This window comes from Girardinichthys multiradiatus, chromosome 24, assembly GCF_021462225.1.
Source record: "Girardinichthys multiradiatus isolate DD_20200921_A chromosome 24, DD_fGirMul_XY1, whole genome shotgun sequence".
Classification (NCBI taxonomy): domain Eukaryota; kingdom Metazoa; phylum Chordata; class Actinopteri; order Cyprinodontiformes; family Goodeidae; genus Girardinichthys; species Girardinichthys multiradiatus.
In genome coordinates, this window is record NC_061816.1 from 4,271,177 (window position 1) to 4,292,991 (window position 21,815).

The following is a 21,815-nucleotide window of genomic DNA, read 5'->3' on the forward strand; positions in this document are numbered from 1 at the left end:
GGAACGTTTCTTTTTCACAGTGGGACGAATAAAGAGCCGAACTGGGTGCAAAAGGTCACATTTAACAGGGTTTCCTCTGATCAACACAAGGTTTACCTTAACATGCAGGCTCACATATATTCATACACTTACATAAATGCCATTTAGTGAATTGCAGCTTGGCCACTAGCAGCTTGTAGCCATGCCAGACAGTATTGTTGGGGGTTAAAGGTCACATTCTGTTATTGATGTTTGGATTGTTTGGAGCTGCGTCTTGAAAGCAGACCATGTAACGTTTCTAACCAACAATAACAACATGCAGGAACCAGAACATGACTTCTAGATGTGAGTAAAACTAGCATTGGCAGCCATATTTAAATGCCATGTGGTGGCCCTGAAGAGGCTAAATTGGACCCTAAAGATTTCAGTGATGTTGTCAGGGTGGTTCCACCTTAAAAACTTCTCAGTTAACAACATAAGATTCAAACAGGTGAAATCTTGAGCTGCTCTGACCCAGAAAACCAACATTAAGTTAATTATATCCCGGTTCACTAATTGTTTAGTGGTTCCATATGTTTATTTTTAAATCATGTTTTATTTCTATATCTAGAAAGGCCGTTTTTCTCCAGTACTTCCAGGACATCAGAGATCCTAAACTCCAGGCGATAACAGGATGTCCTGCTCTGCTGAATATTGTGAAGATGAATATCACCTACATCATGTCCGCCTCTAGAACCGAGGTCCGCGGCTCTATCTGGGAGCTATTTGCATTCTTTCTTCTTCTTAAATATCCTCCCTGCCATATGACGCTCTGATCTGAGCTGTGGACGTGTATTTAAGTTTTAGAGCATCGCCTCGTTACGGCTGATGGACTGTAAATGATGGTTTATACTAGGTCCTGAACTTAAAACCCAACATCAGGTTTGAAAGGTTCTGGATCTTCAGCAGCTACAAGACAATATGGCTGAATCTTCAAAATAAAGTGAGAGTTTCGTGTTTTACCGAACTGGTAGACCTATTTGTGGTTTAACTGGTTAAACTGGGGAACTTACAGTCTGCCGGGCTGAGTCCTCTGGCCGCGGAGATCATGGACAGGGTGGGGCTGCCGTGCACGGAGCGTAGGTAGTGCTCCATGTGGGGCGAGACATACGGGTGAGGCGGGTTGAACGGAGACTCACTGGCTGCCATGGAAGCGGGCGAAAGGCGAATCAAGGAGATGTCTGAGATGACGGGGCTGGCCGTCAGTCCTGCCGGGCTGGAAAACAAAGATCAGCATTTTAAACAACCTCCACTGACTGATGTCTGGTTGAAACCAAACACAGGAGCTGCTCTGAGGTCAGGCTGAACATCTCCACCTCACAGCCCACAAACGATCAGACTTTCATACACCACCACCTCCTACAGGATGTCTACTCAGCAATTCATCTGCAAGCATGATCCTCTGGACCAGCATAGTTCACTGAGGTTATAGATGCAAGCTGACAGCTTCTCTCCGCATCACATTCAGATGTTTTGTGTTGGGTTATATGGAGAAGAACATATTTGTTTGAGTTTGTAGAAGAGAGACCAGTCCTTCAGAAGCTTCAGAACTACAGAGCTGTCTTCTCAGTGGATCAAACCCTACGGAGATCTGAATGAGGTCCATTAGGTTCTTCAGATCCACTGTGGTTCTGTGTACCCTTGCACACACACATCCTTCATTGTTCTGTCTAAAGTTCTGTTCTGCTCACATGTTTGTTAGTTTTTTGGTCCAATTTGTCCTGCTTTGCACTGGTTTAGTTCTAATGGAGGCAGTTTCAGAACCAGGGATGCTTCAGTCTGGTCTCTTATTGTGGCTTGTATGGTTGAGGCTTCTTTGGCCATGTTGGTGCTGGTTTCGGACCATTAAGAACTGGTTTGGTCGAACACATTTATTTGTACAGTTCAACTGAAGTGAGCTTTGTTTTAGAGCAGGTTCTGTTTCTGGTTTTGGAACAGGTTCCTCCAGTCCCACTGCTAAAAAGCCTCAGATTGTCCTGGTTTTCACCAGTTTGTTCTTCCTCTGTACTTTGTCCCGATTTAAAGTCTGCTTCAGACTGTTAGTTGTTGGAGGTCTGCTGGTTCCGTTAAACATCTGCTGGGCTTTCTGGTCTGCATTGTATTTTATAAATAAAGTTCTGGTGTTGGTACATTCTGCTTTCATAAGGTGGTGGACTTTCCTTTGGACTGCTCCGGATCTTGCTTTGCTCCCACCATTAAGAAGTTCTTTTAAACTTGTTTTTAGGATTTAAGATGTTTTGTGCTGGTGCAGATCACACTTTCCTGAAGAACAGTCTAGATAAGCACGGCTCGGCTTTGGTATGTGGTTTAGAGCTTTGTCTGGGTTCACGTTGCTCTGATTTGGGCTTTATGTTGCATTGTCTTAGTTGAACATGTGTTCAGTCTTGGCTGTTTTCTGTGTTTTCTGTAGTTTGAACTTGATTAAAGTAGGAATCTGTCTTGTTCTTGCTTGGAGACCTAGTTAAAAAACAATCAGATGCAGCAGATGGAGGATGATGCAGCTGATTTTATGAGGCAAATCAAACTCACATTGTTGTCCTGAATTTCTCAGTCTAACAAATGACTTGTCCGTTACCTCACCACCAGATTAAATGCACATCCTCAGTCATCTAAAATCCAAGGAGTCTATCGAAAGCAGGCTGTTGGATTAAGCCGTGGTCGAGATGATGTTTTTCTCTCCATGCAGCAGATAAAGATCTGATTTCTGCATCCAGAAACATAAGGATCCCCTCAGTCTGTGGGAATTATTCATGCTCTCACCGTGTAACAGCCTGCAGGTGAGCACCGTCCCTCTTTGAATCCAGTTTATAAAGGTCTGCTTACCATCACAAGAAGCTGGTCCAGAAGTCAAAGACTGAATCATGGGAGCAGAATAAACATTTTTGTCTTTACAACCAGTCTGGAAGCTTTGCTTTATGTTTCTTCCATGACTGGAACCAATAAAACCCCTAAAGTTAAAGTTCTTCTACTTTTCTTGGTGCTGAATCAACTTCTTCTTATTGGAAAAGTTAGTCAAAGCAACATTAACTGGAGACAGGAGCAAGTACTATGTAGTTACTGTGGGCTGTTTATGTCAACGGATAGAAAAATGTCTTTAGAGCAAGACATTAGCAGCAGATGTCTTCAAAGGTCACTATAGGGAATGCAGAACGTTTGTATAAGGACCAAATTCAGTCTTCAGACACCAGTCTGTGACTCCTCAGACAGACAATTTGTTGCCTCCAAGATCCTCCACACATTATTTAAAAGACATCTTCATCTCCTTCAACAACCAGGATAAAAACCTTCCTCGTAGCGCCAGCAGCCTAAAATAAGCTCTGGTTCCCGGAGCGAGAGCGGCTGTAGCGAAAGTTTTTGTTGAAAAGTTCAGCCCAAATCCTGACTTGTGTCTTTGTTGGATGTCTGAATTAAACGTGTCTGGATGATGTGAAGCAGGCTGAAATATGTAAAACACATTTTCCTCCTCATGATTGGGGATGAAATGAGGTAAGTGAGGCGAGACGCCTCTCACTCCTCCTGCCAGACGTTACCTTTCCCTCCTGCTCCGGCTGCTTGGTTCTGTTGGTTCATTATGGCCCAACTGCAGCAGCTGCTAACATCTGTACAGTTAATGAAGTGTTTGAATTTTCAGCAGCAGAGGGACTTAAGAGGTCCTCCAAGCATTCAGAAGACATTTAAACCCCACAAATGAAGGGTCAGGGTGGATCATCTGCATGTCACATAGAGAGGTGGGTTTACTTCTTTAACTTGTTAATTAATAGGTTTACATAGTTACTAACTAACTAAAGTTCAGCACCAAAACTGATCTCTTTTCTGGACTGGATCATCTGCTCTTACTGGGATCTTGGCTGTATCTCCATAAAAAATAATCATAACTTCATGAATCTGAGAAGCAGTCCTTGTACACACTGGGTGAGTATTTTTGTATATATTTGTGAGCATGCCATTGACACTGGAGATGAATTACAGCATGACAGTGACCCGCGTCTCTTCCCGTCTCTGGTGTCGGGCCCGGGGAGCGCTCTGATTTAGATAAATCACGCATCCTGCATGCAGCTGAATGAACTCCCACTGTAGGCTTCCAGGTCTGCCGTGTGAAGCAAATCTCTCAAACTGTAGCCTTCCTCCTGCTGCAGTCTGAGAAATGACCCAGATACAAACAAACACAAAGCTGCAAATCATGTCTGCTCTTTCAGAGAAGGAGGAACGGTGCTCTCATGAATCTCCTTCATTCTGATACATTTTCAGTGTGTGGACGTTTGCAGTGAGAGTTTCACAGATCAACCTTCATTTAGTCAGAATTAAAGCAATAAAACAGCTACATATCTCATAAAAACGGGGTAGTTCATTACCAGAGAGCAGAGGTTCACAAGTCATTTTCTCCAAGTCCAAGTCTCCAATAACTAATAATTAATATTGGATCCGTTTTATCTTGTAAAACTGTAATGAGGAACCCAACTAAAAACAAATGTTCTATTAATTATGGGAAACCAGGTAAAAAAGTTTGACTCTGACTGAATCAAACAGGAAGTGGTTTTATTTTGAAGAACTGTTGGTGTCTTTCTAATTATGTTAGCTTAACACAGAGACAACGAGACATCAGACAGTTCAATTTGTTTTGTTCTGAGTGACCTGAGTGACCTAAAGAGACCTGAGTGACCTCAAGTGACTTGAGTGACCTGAAACATCGGTGTGACCTTCATGATGCTAAAACAACATAAACCAATAAAAGCACAGGCTCCACAGTCATCCCTGGTTGATAAATTAAACGCAACCTGGTGGCTCGACTGCAACTACTTATTCTAGCACTAGTGGTTGTCATGGTAACTCAAAGGGGACAACATTAATCCGTTACTCAAACGAGCCTTGCTGACCGGTTTAAATTCATACCTGAAAATGTGAGATAAAGATGCTTTATGAACCTGAAGACACAAACTATGAGTCAGGTCTCGAGTCTTTAGCTCACAAGTCCAGGTCAGGTCTCAGGTCCTGCAACCTGAGTGCCGGTAGAGTCTACAGAAAAGCTTCAGTGATATCAGACATGTACGTGAACCAGCAGGTGGTCAGATCTCCTCCATGGCCTCCAAATAAAGCTGGACAGCCTGCTGATACCACCATTTATGAAACCATCTGGTGAACCTAGTCAACTCTTCAACTGCCTGCAGACTGACTAGTTTACACCCCATCTCTGGTCTGCGTTTGTTCTAAATTAAATCCAAACTGCATCTTTCCTTCTGGAGCCAGAGCTGTTTCTGTTAGAGAAGATTAAGATCCAGGATCAAAGAAAAGACACCTTTAGTTCCTTCAAGGTGTGTTTTCATGTCAGTAAACTTCCAATACACAACAATACACTGATAAGCTGACGTTCCTTAGAAAGAACCTGTTGGTTCTACTCTTACTCCTTCTAACAGCCTTGTTGAGCTTTAGGTAAGTCATTGAAACGTCCATCAAGTCCCTGAACGTGAAGAGATGGTCCACTTCAAGACTTTATTTTTCTCAGCTGAAATATTTTTAGTTTGCTTTGGTCCAAAGAGAAGCTGTCACAGTGGAAGAGAAGAAGTTTCCCTCTTAGTTTCTCAGCTCCCTGTCAGAGAAACAAAGCGGCATCCCTTCGGCTGCTTTTTATGACAGGCCTGACAAAATGAGCAGCCCTCTCATTACAGTATATGCAAACAATGATAAAGGGGATGGTGGCGAGATGTCATGTTAGACAATCAAGGAGGGGACCTCTGACACGCTGCCATGAGTGGGTAATAAAGTGCCGCACCAGGCAAAAAATGACACCGCACTTAATTTGCTGTGCAATGTTCCTGTAATTAGGTGAATTTGGCACAGGCAGGGGGAACGACAGCCAGATCAAGGTCTTGATGAATTAGGGGTCCACTGTCAAGATCAAATCACATTAATCAAGGTGGCCAAGTCCACGGACAGCCTCCCCCCGCCCTCCTCTTCCTTAGTCGGTGTGATGAATAGCCCTGCTGCCGCCAGGCGCGAAGTATGCATCACCATCAAATCTGTGAATTTAAATGTAAGAGCACCACTCGCAGGATTCTATTGACTTTTCCGTCTTGGCACCAGTTTTTCTTTTGTGATAAAGTAACTTTGGACTCAACGCAGGAACCCTGCTCTTAAAGTGTGGCACAAGCTCAGCAGCACTCAAATGTTAGCGCACATGACCCAGAGGGAGCTGTTGTTGGTGCTTGTTTTCTTCTCGTAGCTGCAGCTTTTGGAGCTGGCAGAATGCGACAAAGTCACAGATTTCTGACACATTGGGACAAAAACCTAAAATAATGTAGTAAAGATACGGTGGGTGAATTATTTGCAGAGTCAATATGCTTTAGTAGAAAAATGGCACTGCATGGACTCATAGCCGGCGCTGCAGCATCAGCATGCAGCCTGAGTGGCGACCTCTGCCCTCCGGGAGTTTAATTATGGCGTTAGCCCAGGGCACCAAGGCCTGCACCGCACAGATTAGCTCCACAGCAACCTATTAATGAATACAAAGAGGTGCCAGGTGTTATGTCATCAGTGATGGATCCAAAGCTGTCGATCGCTGCTAATGGAGCGAGCTGCAGATTGATATGAGCCAACAACGATGCTGCTCCGTATTCAGGGTCAGTCTGACACCACCTCTAACTGTTTCACGTTATTAGAGAAGAACTACACCTAGTATTTCCAACCTTTCTGGTTCCACAAACTCTTTATCTACGGTGCAGCAGTTAACAACCAGGGCTGATTTCAAACATTTAAGTGTGAGAAAAAAGCCAGAACAGAAGCCTAGGAGGGGGTACATACTTTTCACCATACAGCACATGCTGAGTATCTCTGTAAACCAGAAGAGATCTCTTAAATTCTCTCCCACAGATTTGGATCCCTGCAGCCAAACTCCAGACTCCTCAAAGCATCGGAGCGTTTGAGCCCCTGACGGATGGAGCCCAAAGAGCAACACTCGTGCTGGAAACTAGAGCTGCAGAGCAGGAATTTCAAGCCGGCATTGGTTATTCACTTTGGAAGTCAGCGTGTCTTCGTTTGATACTGGAGTTGGCAAACGCTCAACTCCAATCAGCCTCACCGTGCACACACTCCGGCGTTAAGAGAGAAAAAACAAGCTTTGTGCTGTACAGTAGAAATGAAATATGAAATATAGATTTGAATCAAGATGCTTTAAAGTCTTTAGAGAGATTCAGCCTCTGAACTTTCACACAGCGTTGGGAGAAAGCAGTCATTTACCTGTGCATGGTATGAAGAGCATGAGGCTCGTAGTGGTACCGTCCTTCGTGATGGCGAATGTCAATCGGGATCGGCGTGTGGAAGGTGGGGAAGAGGTGTTGTGGGGCTGCAAGGAGAAACAGGAAGAGTTGAAGAACTGAGCGAGAGCAGAGACTTTAAAAAATAAATTTCAAAGGCAAAAGGGCTACAATAAAGCAGTATGAATTTCAGAGCAAGCTGAGCACTTTCGTGTAAAATATTGGCACTATCACACAGGAGAAGTGGAATAAATAAATAATCAAAGTTGTGCTAAGAAATCCTACATCTTGGACATAAAAGATCTCCAACCAGGCTTTTGACAAAGACCTGCAGCTAGACGGGCTTTGAACTAGACAGGATGATGGACCGTGTGAAGGGAGGCTGCAGCACAGACTCAAACCGGGACTGACAGCTCTGGGAAAAGCTTTCTTCTGCTTCTCTATCCAAACAACTCCAGTCTCCTCTGGAGAAGCACAGCCAAACTGAAAACACACAGAGAAACCTCCACATTGACTGAAAAATGTGTATAGTGATGGTCAGCAGCCAGCATGGTGGGTGTGGGGTGCAAAATATGATTAACACACAAACTTCTAGAGTGCCCAAATCATCAATCTGAAGCAGAACAGGCCAGGCTTTACGGTATTTATTTTCAGTTCTAATGGGTCTGTACTATTACAAACTGATTAAGGAGGTTATTTCTCACAAAAAGGATTTTATTTTCTAAGTTTATATTTTTACTAGGACTTTAGAAAGTCCTACAAAGGTAGGGTATGAATAAAGTCAAGGTTTGGTTGCTATAAAACCCTTTGAAAAGACACTTTAAAACTGGACCTGAGACTTCCTAGTCTTGGTGTCACCAGGATAAGAACTGAGCTGAAACTGGGGGGTTAAACTCAACCAGTCACTGTTACGCCTTGGAGCTGCTGAAGCGTACAGCCAAGTCAGCTAGCAGGTGTAAAGGAGGAGGGTGGCATTAGCAGACCTTCATCATAACCAACACCATTATTAGTTCAGGTGCCATTTAAACACGGCCATCTTGAATAGTTGAAGGCTGACATGACCGAAAGACAAGTCTCTTCCTGTGGCCAAAAGACAGGACTGTCAGTGAGCAAGAAAGGTGCAAACAACACGGGGTTTCATCTGTTCATCTACCGAGAAAGAAAACACCCAAGAAGAAGAATAAATCCACCATCCAACCTCTGTTCTTTTCTCTGAATGTTTGACTTGAGAATATTCGGACCTTATCCAAGAACGTTCTCTTTAAATCTTTTACCAGCTTTTAAACTCATGCAGGATTGTTCTATCTATGGAGCTTCAGTCCCCTTAGGCAGCTTCATGATGGTGGAACAAACTACCAGATGCTTTTGGAGCAGGAACATCTTTCTATAGTTGAGATTTTCTTCAGATTCATCTCTTTAACACAGCTGAATAAGCCAAAAGGTTCTGCTTGCAAACCGTTCCAGTACTGTCTGGTTACTGCAGGATTTATCACTGTTCGATGAATTATTGCAGAACAATGTGTTTGCATTATACAGATAGAAGAGGTCCATTCTGTAAGAAGTTCTGCTCCCATAACCAACGGTTTCTACCTTCCTATTAGAACAGGTGCACAGATCATCACCATCCAACATCTTCTGTAAGAAAAACCTCTCTTTGCACCATATTTACGTCACTCACCAGTGCCTGTTCCTGCCTATGTTGCTCCACTACCACAAGGTGGCAGTAATGGACCAGGTTGTTTGTCAGCTTGATAAATAATGGCAGTTTAGAACAAGAAAATACTAAATTACAAGGCAAATTATCGTATCAAGATCCTGAGTTAATTCTGTTGGGATTTTAGTTTGAGAAGAGACAGTTTATTCCGTTAAACGATCATTGTACCAGAAAAACATCAAACATGAGGATTGGTGTGTGATTAAAGGTGCATTTCTGCTTTTAATCTAATGGGTTTTACTACCATTGTATGTTTCTTCGTACATCCCTTTAATGGTCCTGTTTATTTTTTATTACAGCCCTTTTTCCTCTCAGGGATTCTTCTTGGATCTGGGAAGTTTATCCAAAACATCAGAACTAATTAGACCTCGCCATTGCACGAAGCCACAGAAAATGTCCTCTCTTTCTTTTACCGTCACATAAATGAAGTCTTTGGGGTGTTTAATGAACTTTATGGAGTTGTGTTTCTTGTTAACATTTTTCTCAGGTTTTTAATCTCCATCAGGGTGTAGTCCTACCCTCTCGTTTGGCCTACAGTACACTTTTCAGATCTTTTTATTGTAATCTGGTGCATGTCATCTCCGAGCCGCCTGATTGTTGAAGACAAAAAGGAGCACAGGGAGGAGGAGGAGGAGAGCCAGCTGATTTCTGGACTGAATTAAAATTCCTCCAGTGTCACACATATTCCCTCTTGTGGGAATCTCTCGGGGTGACCTGAGATTTAGGAGCAGAGGGGTCAGGGCCACGGATCATTATCTGCTCTCCATCGAGCGAGGAGACTGGGATAACGGGGGCCTCCCAGGTCGCTCCGGGGCCCCAGACCTGAGTGAGTCAGCATTCCAGCTCCATTCCTCTCACTCTACACCCTGACAACATGACGGACAGGACGGGTCCCTGAACGGCGGCAGGAATAGCTCACTTTGCTTCATTTTTGGCCTGCTGGGACCAGACTGGATTTTTTCAGGCAACCGACTCATGAGGACCCCACCAGTGTTTTAGTTTGTCACGTCTGAGCTGTGCTCAGGTTGATAGAAGACATGAATCATGAGGCACCAGCTGGGTTATGCCTCACTGGAAAAGTCTATCTGCATCAGCTTGTTTCTTATGGGATCAGAAGGGAAAACATCCTCAGACTACACAGAACAAAGGTCCACTTAGACTGCAGCACAGAAACGGGCTTTCTGTTGTTCAGGGTTCGTCTTGGAAAAAGCCTGTAGGCTTTTTGTTTTATTGATGTGAAGTTCTTTAATGAAGGTGAAAAAGCCTGATGTATCAGTCTACCTTTATCTGCTGTCCTTCTTCTTCTTCTAGTTTAGTTTCTGTTTTGCAGGACGTTGAGAAATAAAAGTTCAGTTTATTATGTAGGACCTGCAGCTTTTTCTTTCGTTTTTTATACTAACTTTATTGTATGTACTCAGAGACTCGTTATAGTGTTTCCCTTTAAGGAACCAGTTTGGTCTAGTTAAAACTATATGGACCCGTTGCTTTCCAGTGATGTTACTGAGCCTTTTAGATCCCACGAGACTAAATGAGAACAGAGAGTTTGTTCTGACCACTGAGGGATTAAGTGTGAACCAGACCTCAGCTCCTCGAAGTCTGAGGCCAGGGGTCTCAGCCTAAAAAACACAGACTGCTCCTACCAGGGTCAAGGGTCAGTCTTTGCCTTAAGCAAAGGAGTTCAGGTATCATGGTGTGTTGCTAATGAGTGATGATGGGTTGGAGTGGAGGATGGGTGGATGGATCGGGGCATCCTCCGTAATGTGGGTGCTGCTCCTGTGTGTCGTAGCGAAGGGCCAAAAAGAGAAGTTCTCATTTTGCCAACCTATGTTCTGACCTCATGGTCTGATGCAAACTTGGAGATAGAGTGAAGAGCTGCCTGATGCAGGGGAGCTCGCTGTGGAAGGGAAGGAAGTCGGTTCAGGTGGTTCAGGGATTGGATCAGGATGCCTCCTGGACTTAGAGGGGGGGGGGGGGGTTCGGCTGCGTCTCACTGGGAGGGGAACTCAGGGCAGACCTAAAAACCTTCTACAGCAATTAGATATTGATTCTGAACTGGGAATGGCTTGCGGTCTCCTTGAGATAACTGGACAGGGATGGGGACGGGGGGGAGTGATGTCTGGGTTTTCTTCATAGACCTGTTACCCCTGTGACCTGATCTATGAAAAGACTGCTAGGATGGACGGACGGACAGACGGACGGATCATCTGATAAGTCTTTAGAGTATTAGCTCCCTGATCAGTTTGATTTAAAGTGAAATTTGCAGAAGGCTTCCTACAAACCCCGTGGAGTGGTCTTGGTCAGTTGTTACCCAGACTTTCTTTGGACCTTGACTGCATCTCCAGTCAGTTTCAGTCCAGAACCCAACATCTGCAGTTTAATAACAACTCTTGGCTCTGGATCATTCAGGCAAAGCTTCCATAACTGGAAATTGAGCTGCACCAAATACAGATTCACATGAACAATTGCCCAGCAGCTGAGAAGAGCTCGGATGCAGTATTTGGTAGACCACAACATTTCAGGTGACATGCATTCAATCCCTCCTTGCCATCAATATATTTGCCCATTTGGAGGGAGTTTCCCTGTCCTTTATGCCCAAACCTCATGGAGAATGGTGGGGATGTAAGATGTAGTATTGTACCACCAACCTTCAAAACAAACTGTCCCGGTTTGTTTGGTTGAATTGATGAAAACGTCCAAAGGTAAAAGTTTACAGGTTAATTCCCAGAGAGCTGCTAGCTGAACACCTGACATTATGAGAACATTATGGAGTGAAGGATGGTTCCCCTCTCAGGTCCTCCTCTCCTTTCCATAACAATCAAGATGTTCTCCGCTGTAATGTTTCTCAGTAATTACCCCCTGAGCCGGCCTCTACGCCTGCGAGGGCTAAAGGGCCCCATTGAAAGAGCAGCTCGAGTTAATGCACCATTCAAGACAGTCGGGGGTGAAGTGGGGGAGAGGGAGGAGTTGGAAGGGGAGACAAAGAGGAGCTCATTGTGCAGAATATGGTCACTGAGAACAACAGAACTGGATAAACACCAGAAAATCCTTTTAAAACCTCCAAAGTATGTTTATTTTTAATAAAAAGGTCCAGAAACAAAAACAGTTCAGCAATAAAGTCATATCTAAATTAAATTAAATTCATCACTTCAATAAATGTTGTTTTAGCTGCTAAAACAAACTGGTCTATCAGAAAACCCAAGATGTGTTCTGAAGGTTCCTCAACGTGGGTCTGTCGGGTCCATCCAACAGATTCAACTTGTTTTTATGTCATCCTTCTCCTGTAAGAGGAGCTCCTCACATGGTCTACCTGCTTAAACCCAGACCATCACACTCCCTCCTCCATGCTTCAGAAAACTCAACAGAAACTTTTATTTTCCGACCTCCGGTGGATAAAAATGTTTCCTTTCTATGAATCAATGATTCATGGAGTTTAGACAAACAAATCTGGGATGTTTGAGCCAAATGATTCTTACTGCGCTTTTTAAAACTGAAAAAAGAAAGATGGAAAAAAAAAAAGCAGAAAATCATTAGGAGTGAAAAAAGTGGAGAAGCAGAGGAGAGGTTTCTTGTCTTAGGCTGAGTCACTTTTAAAGTAAAACAAACCACTTGCAGAGGAGGAGCTTGGCCTTGTATTTTTCAGCATTAACCAGCCTCCCACCTGGATAGCGTGATCCGGCCTGTAATCCGGGCTGCACCTCCCTCTGAGGGCCTAGTCCCGGACCGGCTCTGACGTCCGGGAAGGCTTATTCCATCACTGAGACAGCTCCATTGTTCTGGCGCCACGCGAAGAACAAAAGGCGAGCGCTCAGGAGAGTTCAAGAGCTGCATTCACCTGGATCCCCCGCCCCCCTCTGCGGGCGCCCTGAGGCTCCAGCCATCTATTAGTCTTTGGTTGATCACATTTATTCAGGCTCTGCAGCCGGCCAAGTGGAGTTTCTCACAGCTTCTCAGAGTCAGCAGCAGAAAGGCTTTTCTGTGGTGCAGAGACACTCCAAAACTTCTGCAAGAACGCAAAGTTAAACAAACAAGCTCTCTAATGGTTGTGCTGGTTTGTGTTTACATGTTTAAGACTTGAATACAGGCTGGCCTGTCTTTCTTGGGCTTTGATCTTATTGGAAACCTGTCGGGCATTTTGTCCCATCTTTCTCTCATTCCTCAGAGATGTGGCGACCTTTCATGTCAGCAGATCATCACTAACTGTAACAGCATGTTCTCAGCAGAGCTTTTCTATCAAATCCTTGCTGTCTGACTCACACAGAGAGGCAGGAATTCCAAGATGTTGGCCGGAATCTGCTGCCAGAGAACTTGGATCCAGTCCCAACTCAAACCAGCACCAGTCATCATTTCGTCACACAGAAACGGTTCCTGGAAATGTGTTTCTGGCCAACAGAAGCAAGAAAACGTGTTCATAAATTCACCTGAAAACAGCGACTGTGAACACACCTCTATAACTAGCAGAAAGGTTGAGTTCGTGCCAACCCAGAACTGGTTTTACTGCTGAAACTCACAGTTTTTAATGGTTTCTCCTAAATGATGCTTTATTCAGGCTCAAAACATTTAGGTTTTAAGCATATTGATATTTATAAACCTGGATATTGAAACACAAGTAGAAGCTCAGTGTTGCTGCTTTACATTTAATTTCTGTCAATCCCACGACTGAAGCTCCATGTTGTTTAGATCTGCTCCCATCAGAGTCACTGGTGGAATCTAGAAATGTCCAGTTTGACCTGTTCTTTGTTACAGGCATTTATTCAGGTTTGCGCTACCTTCGATCAGATCAACCATCTATCCTGACTGCAGTGTGGCTGCTCAGAGGTCACCTGCTGTCCCAGGTGTGGACAGCTGGGCTCAGGCTACGGGGTAAAACCCTCCATGCAGCAGCAGGTTGGAGGTTCAGCGGCTGCAGCAGCAGAGCTCCTGGTCTTCATGTGCTCGTTACATTGTTAGCATGCTGTTTGTGTAATTTAGCTCCTTAAAAGACTGCGTGGGTTCCCAGACTGATCGTGCCGTCGAGTAATCCCCCTGATTTATCGGCCCGTCTCCTAATAGCACTGCTTAACACCCAGGTTTGTCCAGATTAAGTGATTACCTTGAAGTTTATTATCTTCCCGGACGGCCCGGTGATAAAGGAGAGGAACTGAGCGATAATTAACATGCAGTGAATTAAAGAGTCACTTCTGGGGCTGTCTCTATGCTCCCCAGCTAACATCCATATTACCCGCCGGTACCCCTGCCAGGAGGGCTTCTGGGATTATAGCCGGGCCCAGAGCGGTGCAGACGGTGTCTGTAAATTAAACAGAGACCCAGTTTTCCTCCTAAAACAAGAGGCTGAGAATAGATCCTGAGATCAGAGGTTCACACACCAACTCTGATTGTTGTGGTGTCTTATTGAGGAGGAAGAGGAGGAGATACTTAGGAGACCAGGACCTCCACATGGATGGTCCAGCCTACCAAAGGAGCCAACTGCAAACCAAGCGATGCATTAAAGTCCAGGAGACTGGGTCGGTTAAACGATCTGGGTCTGCACCAAAACAGGTCATAATTTTATGATTTAAAATAAGCTTCTGAAAAAGGCCTGCGAGGCTTTTTTGTTTTTTAATTGTGAACAAAAACCTTTTTTTCTATGAAAGAAACACCTGATAACCAACGCCTGTAAATTACTCTAAATGGTTTTAATGTACTGTTTAAAATGTACTTATTTTCTCCAAAAGGGAACCATAAATTGCTGGGAAGCCAACAGTCAGGTCCAGCATGCAGACTGGAGGGTGATGTTTCCTGTGCATGAACATAAAATGCTACAGGATGCCAAAACACTGAGAAAAACACAAAATGTTCTTAAAAAATGAAGCATTATCAGCTAAAAATATTACAAAAATAATATTTTCATTTTGTTTTAATATTCACATTTAGAAAATGTTTTTAGGAACTTCAAACCCCCCCCCCCCCCCCCCCAAATAAATCAAGTACATTAAATCAAAATTTAAGCTACAAAAATGAAAAAGCATATATGTATGATTTTAATCTTATAAAATCCACTGCACAATTAAGAAGCAGTGGAAAAAGTGTTGAAATAAAGAAATGCCAGCTAGATTTCTATTAATGAAAAACAAATGTTTTTAGAAATTCACATGAACCAAAATAGTCGAAAATAAATCCTAAAATTAAAGCAATCCTCTCCAAAATGAAATATATCTTAAAAACTGAATGATGCGTCTAAAACGATAAATATCGACCCAGTAAAACATAAATTGTAAACCGTATTTATGTGTCATCCCAGCCTGAACCGTCTAATGAGGTTACATCATGGCTGATTGCATCATCACCTTCACTCCGCCCCCAGCGGTCAGACATGGCCGCTCTGTTGTAATTCAGCAGCTCAGATGCTTCCACATAAATCAGGACTAGAAGGTCCACTGGTCTGGTTCTCCTGCTGGTTCCCAAACATCCCCTCATCTCCTTCCTGCACATCCGCCTCTGCATGGCTTTATTTTTCGAACTGGGACCGGGTCAAATAGACCTCTGCTCTAAAACATTAAATATGAGCCAAAATTCATCAGAAGAGTCCAGTAAATTGAATAAATGAGACCAGGACTAACATGACCTTATTCCAGTCTTCACTTGGCCTGTTTTGGTGGCTAATTAACTTGAGCAAACACCACCAACGGCTGGAAGACGAAGCACATCTGAACAACAATTAGTCTCTAGCAGCTATTAGCAGAAGGAGTGGAGCAGCAGTAAGAGAGCAGAAATAAACCTGCTGAAGTCAGAGAGCATCTGTTTTCTAACCTGGAAACTTCCTGCTTTGTCCTGCAACAAGTGGAGAGTTACTGGAGAAGAAGTGGAACAGTCCTCTAATTTCCACAAACCAGATCTTTTCAGCTCTGAACCACCAACTTCTCCTTATCTACAGGGACAAACATGATTAGATCCTCTTATGACTGCTTCCATCGCCTGGCCTGAACAAAGACTGGGGGCTCCAGACACTTCTGCTGCAGTGAGAGAGTCACATGGAAGCCCTTGATGAGGAAACAAGAGCTTGGCTGAAGGGGGTTTGTTGATGAAGGGGAGGGCTCCTTCTCCCGTCCACCCGGGTGAGTCGGAGCGGGGGCGAACGGCCGCCTGCCGAGGATCCTTGTCGGCCTTCGCCGTCACTTAGGCTCACGTTACAGCTGGAGCTGGTTCTGCTTTCAGAGCGAGGCCCGGCAGACGTGTCATTACACCCACATCCTGACAGTTTGCATACATTATCCCGACACTCCAGGACACTGTGGCTGTTGTCAGAACACCTGCCGAGTCACCTCTGCTTCCTGTGCCTCCCTTTAAATAGTTGTTGCAGCAGAACATTTACTGGAGCAAACATGGAAGCTTTTTCTATTTATAAAAATCTCAAAAATCCATCCAGACCCAGAAAAGCTCTGGTGCTGCTGCACATCACATTCCTCCAATTCTACATATTATATATTAGAGACCTGATCTCCAAAATGAATCAGCAGTCTGGTTTTCTGCTGTTTGATTAGTTTAGACCTTAAAGCATTGACCTCCTTCTGGCAGATTCCACAGATTTAAACAACTTATTGTTTGTCTAAAAGCATCAAAATCAGTTGCGGAGTTCCACACAGCTGGGTTTTTGGCCCCCTACTTTTAATTTTTCTAGTTAATTACTCTGAAACTGTATCATGGTTTTTAAAGCATATAGATATACTGTATATAAAAGTTGAAGTTTATAGAAAAATAAACCATCTTAACCCCACATCTCTAATGGGGTACAGTGTCCTCATTGTTTCTATGGGGGGGGGGGGGGTCTTACTCTCTCACTTTGTTTTTCCTGGCACAATGACCACTGTACTGTGTAGGTTGGATGCTTTACATTTGGTAATATTATATTGTTCTTACTAAACAAAAATGAAAACCTGTAAAAATAACATCTCATTTAACTCAGAGACCTACCCCTGCATCTGTGATGGCTTTCTGTCCCTGCAAACTAAGATGAGTTAACGAAGGGGTTTGAGCTTTATTATTACTGAAACAACAAGCAAAATGTGTCCCACTTTATTCTGTTGAGATGATTGCTGATCGTTAGGCATAAAAAAATCTAAAACTTTCGGCAAAGAGAAATTCACTTTGTGTCTGTTTCTCTTAAAGAGACGTCTTATTTTAGCGTAGAACCTTTTAGAAGCTGCTCCTTCTGACTCCATCTACCAGTCAAGGTGTAGGAGCTAAGGGCTGCACACCTCAGGGGGGCAACACAGCAGCAAGCTGCTGGTTCTTCTCAACCTGTTCTGGGTTTATTCTCTAGAAGTTCTGAAAAGGCTGCCCGGACATGAGGAACAACATGGACCAAAAGAAAACATCTCAAGTTGACAAGAAGGAGTGATTTGGTGCAGAAAATAAGCTCAAAATATGGATCTTTTTCACTAAAACTAAAAGTCTTTTTCTTTCTTTGCTTTCCTGTAAAAACTTAAATCCTTCAACATTTGGTATCTGAAAAACTATTTTGTCAATAGAGGAAAAAACACAATAAAAGCTGTGGAGCACCTCTGACTTTATGAGTTGACACATTTAACAAAAGTTTGGTGTATTTTACAGCCGTTTGCACGACCTCTAACCTTTGTGTTAATCAGGATTGAGAGGTTTATATCTGTTTGGCACATAAAGCTCAACAGCATTACTCTAAAGTGTAAGAGATGGTTTCTAATTCCAACAAAGCTCCTTAATGAGGCTCTAATCACATTCATTGGCCCGCGGAGTGTTGGGCTGGAGGCCGGCTGATGGGGAACCACTTACTGCAGAGTGTTTATTAGGGAAAATATTCCTCATGGCACCTCAGACAGCGTCCCGGCTGCATGTTGCAGTGTTTTCCCAGCTGCTCCGGGTCGCTGCACATGCACGCGGTCGCTGGCTGCTTTAGAGGAAAGTTTGCAGCTTTATGAAACACAACTCGTCTCATTGGCTTGCAGACCGGAGCTTTTAAAATCCATAAACCTGGAGCTTTGTTAGGATTTATTATCAGCAGACAAACAGCAGACTGTGTTTATCCTCACGTGTGAGCTTTGATTTCCACTGTAGGGCAGCTAATTAGCTGTTATTGCTAATCTCCAGCTGCTTTCTGCAATACTTACAAGGCAATTAGCGTGCCTCTTCTAATTTCACTGTAACGTTGTAGAGGCTCTCAGACGGCAGCTGTGAGAAGCATCTCAAGGTGGAGGCTGCAGCTTCAACTACAGACAACTCTAGGTGAGAAGGCAACCCTTGAGGCGGAACAGAAAGGACAGATGGGCCCCAAACACCTCATGAGAGCCTTAAATTTATCCCCCGATCTCATTAAGATAGAGAATCAGGGGGCTGCATGGAAGTGGTCTTCCAACCTTTACCCCACACAGGTAACTATCATAACTGGTGTTTTCCTGCCTTCCACTGGTACTGACGGGTAAAGAAATTTAAAATCCTGAAATAAATCCAGCTGACTGCGGCAGCATAATCTCACTCTGAAAAATTCACCCTAAATTAGATGCTCCTAATATGCGGGGAAACGTCCGCCCGTCCGTCCAGAGCTTGCTCCTCTTTGGACTGAGGAGGACCTCCGAGTCTCTGCGGGGGTTCTACATGGCGTAGCCTAATTGTATCTGTGAAGTCAAGCTTAGACTGCTTGGACGGCATCGACCCGTCTCCTTTTAGCTCATGTTGGCCTCACCCGGGTTCTGGCTGTGCCTGCAGGAGACTGGTTTTGTTGAAGAGTTGCTTTGTCAGATTTAAGTCGCTGTACTACTGATGTAGAAAAGATCTTTGTTCCAGGGTATAAATTACGTTGTTATCAGGAGAAAATGTCTGTTCTTCCTCCTAAAAAACGCTGTGTTTGGATTATCTGGGCTCTCCATAACTGTGTCTCAGTCTACCTTTTCCTCACTGAACAAATGTGTTGAAACTAAAGTTTGCATCTATTAGTGTGAGATCATCCTGTGATAACAAAGGATTTATTTATTTCTTGCACATCTTTACCAGGGGTGCCAATACTTCTGAATACTGCTGGATTTACTGCCGAGCGGTTTTGACTCCAGGCTCAGAACGTCTCGGTGCTATCAGATGAAATGCGAAGCTTCTTCCTCCTGTTTATTTTGGTGGTTCATCCCCTCCAGCACAGCCGGAGGAGCGGCTCCCTCACTGATTCCTCTGTTTGCTCTGCGGGTTACAAGTTAAACCAACACACACTCCGACACACAGCGTCATCGTGCGCTCTGTTTTCCTTCTGACTTCATGCGGTAACCACCAGCATTTAACCTCGTAAAAGATGCTCGTTGCCCCAAACATCCCAACAGGTTTTAAGGTTCTGTTTAAAGAAGCTTTATTAGGTTAAAATGTGGAAGTTTTAGGCGAAAAGTTTAATCTAATTCTGATTTAAACGTGGTTTATTCCAGCTAATGATCGTGTGTGACTAGAGGGGAACGTGAGCCTGTAGCTGCTGTTGAAAGCTCTTTTTCTGGTTCTCATGTAAAAACCAAAGACCCCCCAACCCCCTAAAACCTCAGAGCCCACCTCTCTGGGGCGGACGACCAATTTGCAGTCAGGCAGATCAAGAAAGGAGGGTTAGGACTTGGGGAAAAAAGCTGCAGAAGAAGACAAGGAGGGGGAGTTTTTGGCCTAATCCTCAGAAACATGCATTTATCGCTCCCCAGCGCCTGGCTGTAAATCTCCAGGAATGCAGCGTGTTGTTTTTGGATCGAGCACAGGCAAACTTTACTGTCATTAAGAGATGGATGTTACCAGACGCTGGCTGAAACTCAGCCAACAATCAGCTGCAGAACAAAGAAATACACCAATAACTCCATCTTTGTTGTTCTGATTAAACCTTTACGGGAGAAATCTGCTTCATATCTTCATCATCTAGCTTTTATTGATGTTTTTCCATATCTTACTGTCCAGATCTCTGGCTCTATAAGTTTTCTTTCCCTTTCAGGTTTGATGTTTGTTTGTTTGACTCATGTGAAATATGTAGGCCATGTTTGCGCGAACTTCTCTAATGACTCAGGCCTGAAAACAACTAACAAGGCAGAAGAATCCGAGGGCTGAAACTCCTCTAATCTACCAGGCTGCTATAAATAGAGCAAATTTAAGAAAACCAGCGTTTCTGTTTTCACTTAGTCCGTCTACTCTCAAAGTTTCGAGGAGGAACTTCAGATAAATGAGGATGAGGGCATCTTGGAGAGTCATCAAGCTAAATGTTTACAAAGCGGTGCAGAGGGGCCTATGTGTGCAGGGAGCCCATTATCCGGGATGATTGTGTCTCCCATATGGTCTGCGCTCATTCAGAGAGACGCTGTGATAACGGGGGGCTGTGGAGGGGCTGCACACAGGGGCCACATCTAAGCAGCCAACAACAGAAGCAACTAAAGCACTGAGGTTCTGCATCCACATCAACAAGAGAAGATTCAGAGAAAAACGTCTCCTTTGCATTGATTTGGCGTGAATGAAAGACAACCATCTTTAACAAGTCAGAGCTGAAAGTCCAACGTAAATTCTCATGTATTTATTGTCAAGGAGGAAAAATGAAGAATTCCTGGAATGAGAGGCAGATCCTGGATCAGAGTTTGTTTATAAGGAATTTTCTTTCCTGCAATCATTTTCTTCCTGAGGGATTAGTTGGATTTATCCCAAAGGATGGGATGTCATCCAAGCGTTTGGTTCCGACCCGTTCTCACTGAATGCATCAGATATTCAGGCAGGACTTCTGACGGCGATAGGACGGCTTACTGCAACGCTTCCTTCTGTTAAGTGCTCTGTGTCCTGGAAGCATGAATATAAGGAGTCTCCAACGTTTTCATGCACATCAAAATTCAGTCAAATGTTTGTATTTTTGTGGTTTCAGAGAAAGATGCGGAAAACGACTCAGCAGCGCCCCCTACAGCACAGCAAACCAGTTTAGCAGAGGAATGACCCGAACACCACGGGGAAATTGAACCTTTGTGAGCTGCCATTTAAAGCGTTTACACGTTTTATATTTTAATAACTGCTCTAAGGGATTCAGCCTCACACCTGGTCGGTGTTCTCTGCAGGCATGGAAGGCTGACGCTCGCCAGAGGCTGGGGACGTGGCCATGAACATGAAGCTGGTTGTATGTAGGAGATGAAATGTAATTTGGTGTTTACTGGGACTGAAAACTGGTGACATTGTAGATTTTTTTATGCCTTTTCAATAAATTAGGCTCTAAATCCAACATGATTGTTATTAATCCAACCCCAACACTGGTGGCGCTGCGATGCAAGAAGGCTTGCAGCTTTCATTTGTTTTATGATCTAAAGATAAAAGCATTTCTTCCCAGTTAATACTGGTATTTTTAAATAGAGCCATTCTTAACTACTGGGCACCAGTAAGTCTGTATGTTTAGCTAAAAGAGTCTGAAAGTTTTATTTTCTAAATGATTTGTTTAAGACACGTCTTAAATATTGGTTTTTAATCTGGAAATGGTTTAAAACCCAGAATATGTTTATTGTGGCTTTTAGTCTAAAACTCGAGTTGTTTTCTTGCTTCCTTTCTATTAAAATACTCGTATTAAAAATCCATTTGAGGCTAAGAAAGTGTGTTTAATGTGAGCAGGGGGGGCTGCTGCCCCTCGGAGGCCTCCCCGGGCAGGGCCTCATTTAGAGGCAGGGAAACAGAAAAGAACCACCGCCCCCTCTTCTTCTTCATCCTTTCCTTCTCAGGAAGATTAGTGGCCATCCTTTTGGAGTTGGGAGGTGGACGCTGAGGCGTTTGTGGCTGCATTTTTCTCTGCCAGTAGGCCCTGACCCCCACAGGACTCCCCTTGCAGCTCGCTAGCTCCCAGAGAGGGCCTTTCACACCCA

General features: G+C 43.9%; 2 protein-coding genes and 1 pseudogene across 2 annotated transcripts in view; 2 read left to right on the forward strand and 1 right to left on the reverse strand.

The window, feature by feature from the left end:
- The window catches only part of LOC124861450, a 700,723-nt pseudogene that overhangs the window by 360,442 nt on the left and 318,466 nt on the right, over window positions 1–21,815 (forward strand).
- Window positions 1–21,815, forward strand: part of LOC124861512 (protein NLRC3-like) — a 737,509-nt gene that overhangs the window by 242,170 nt on the left and 473,524 nt on the right. The window lies entirely within an intron of this gene.
- LOC124861393 (zinc finger protein GLI2-like) overlaps window positions 1–21,815 on the reverse strand; it is a 65,007-nt gene that overhangs the window by 23,162 nt on the left and 20,030 nt on the right. Inside the window, exons 3-4 of the mRNA XM_047355120.1 lie at window positions 7,249–7,354; window positions 1,032–1,234 (exon numbers count right to left, since the gene is read on the reverse strand). Of these exons, the coding sequence (XP_047211076.1) occupies window positions 1,032–1,234; window positions 7,249–7,354 (309 nt within the window). The remainder of the gene's footprint in view (window positions 1–1,031; window positions 1,235–7,248; window positions 7,355–21,815) is intronic.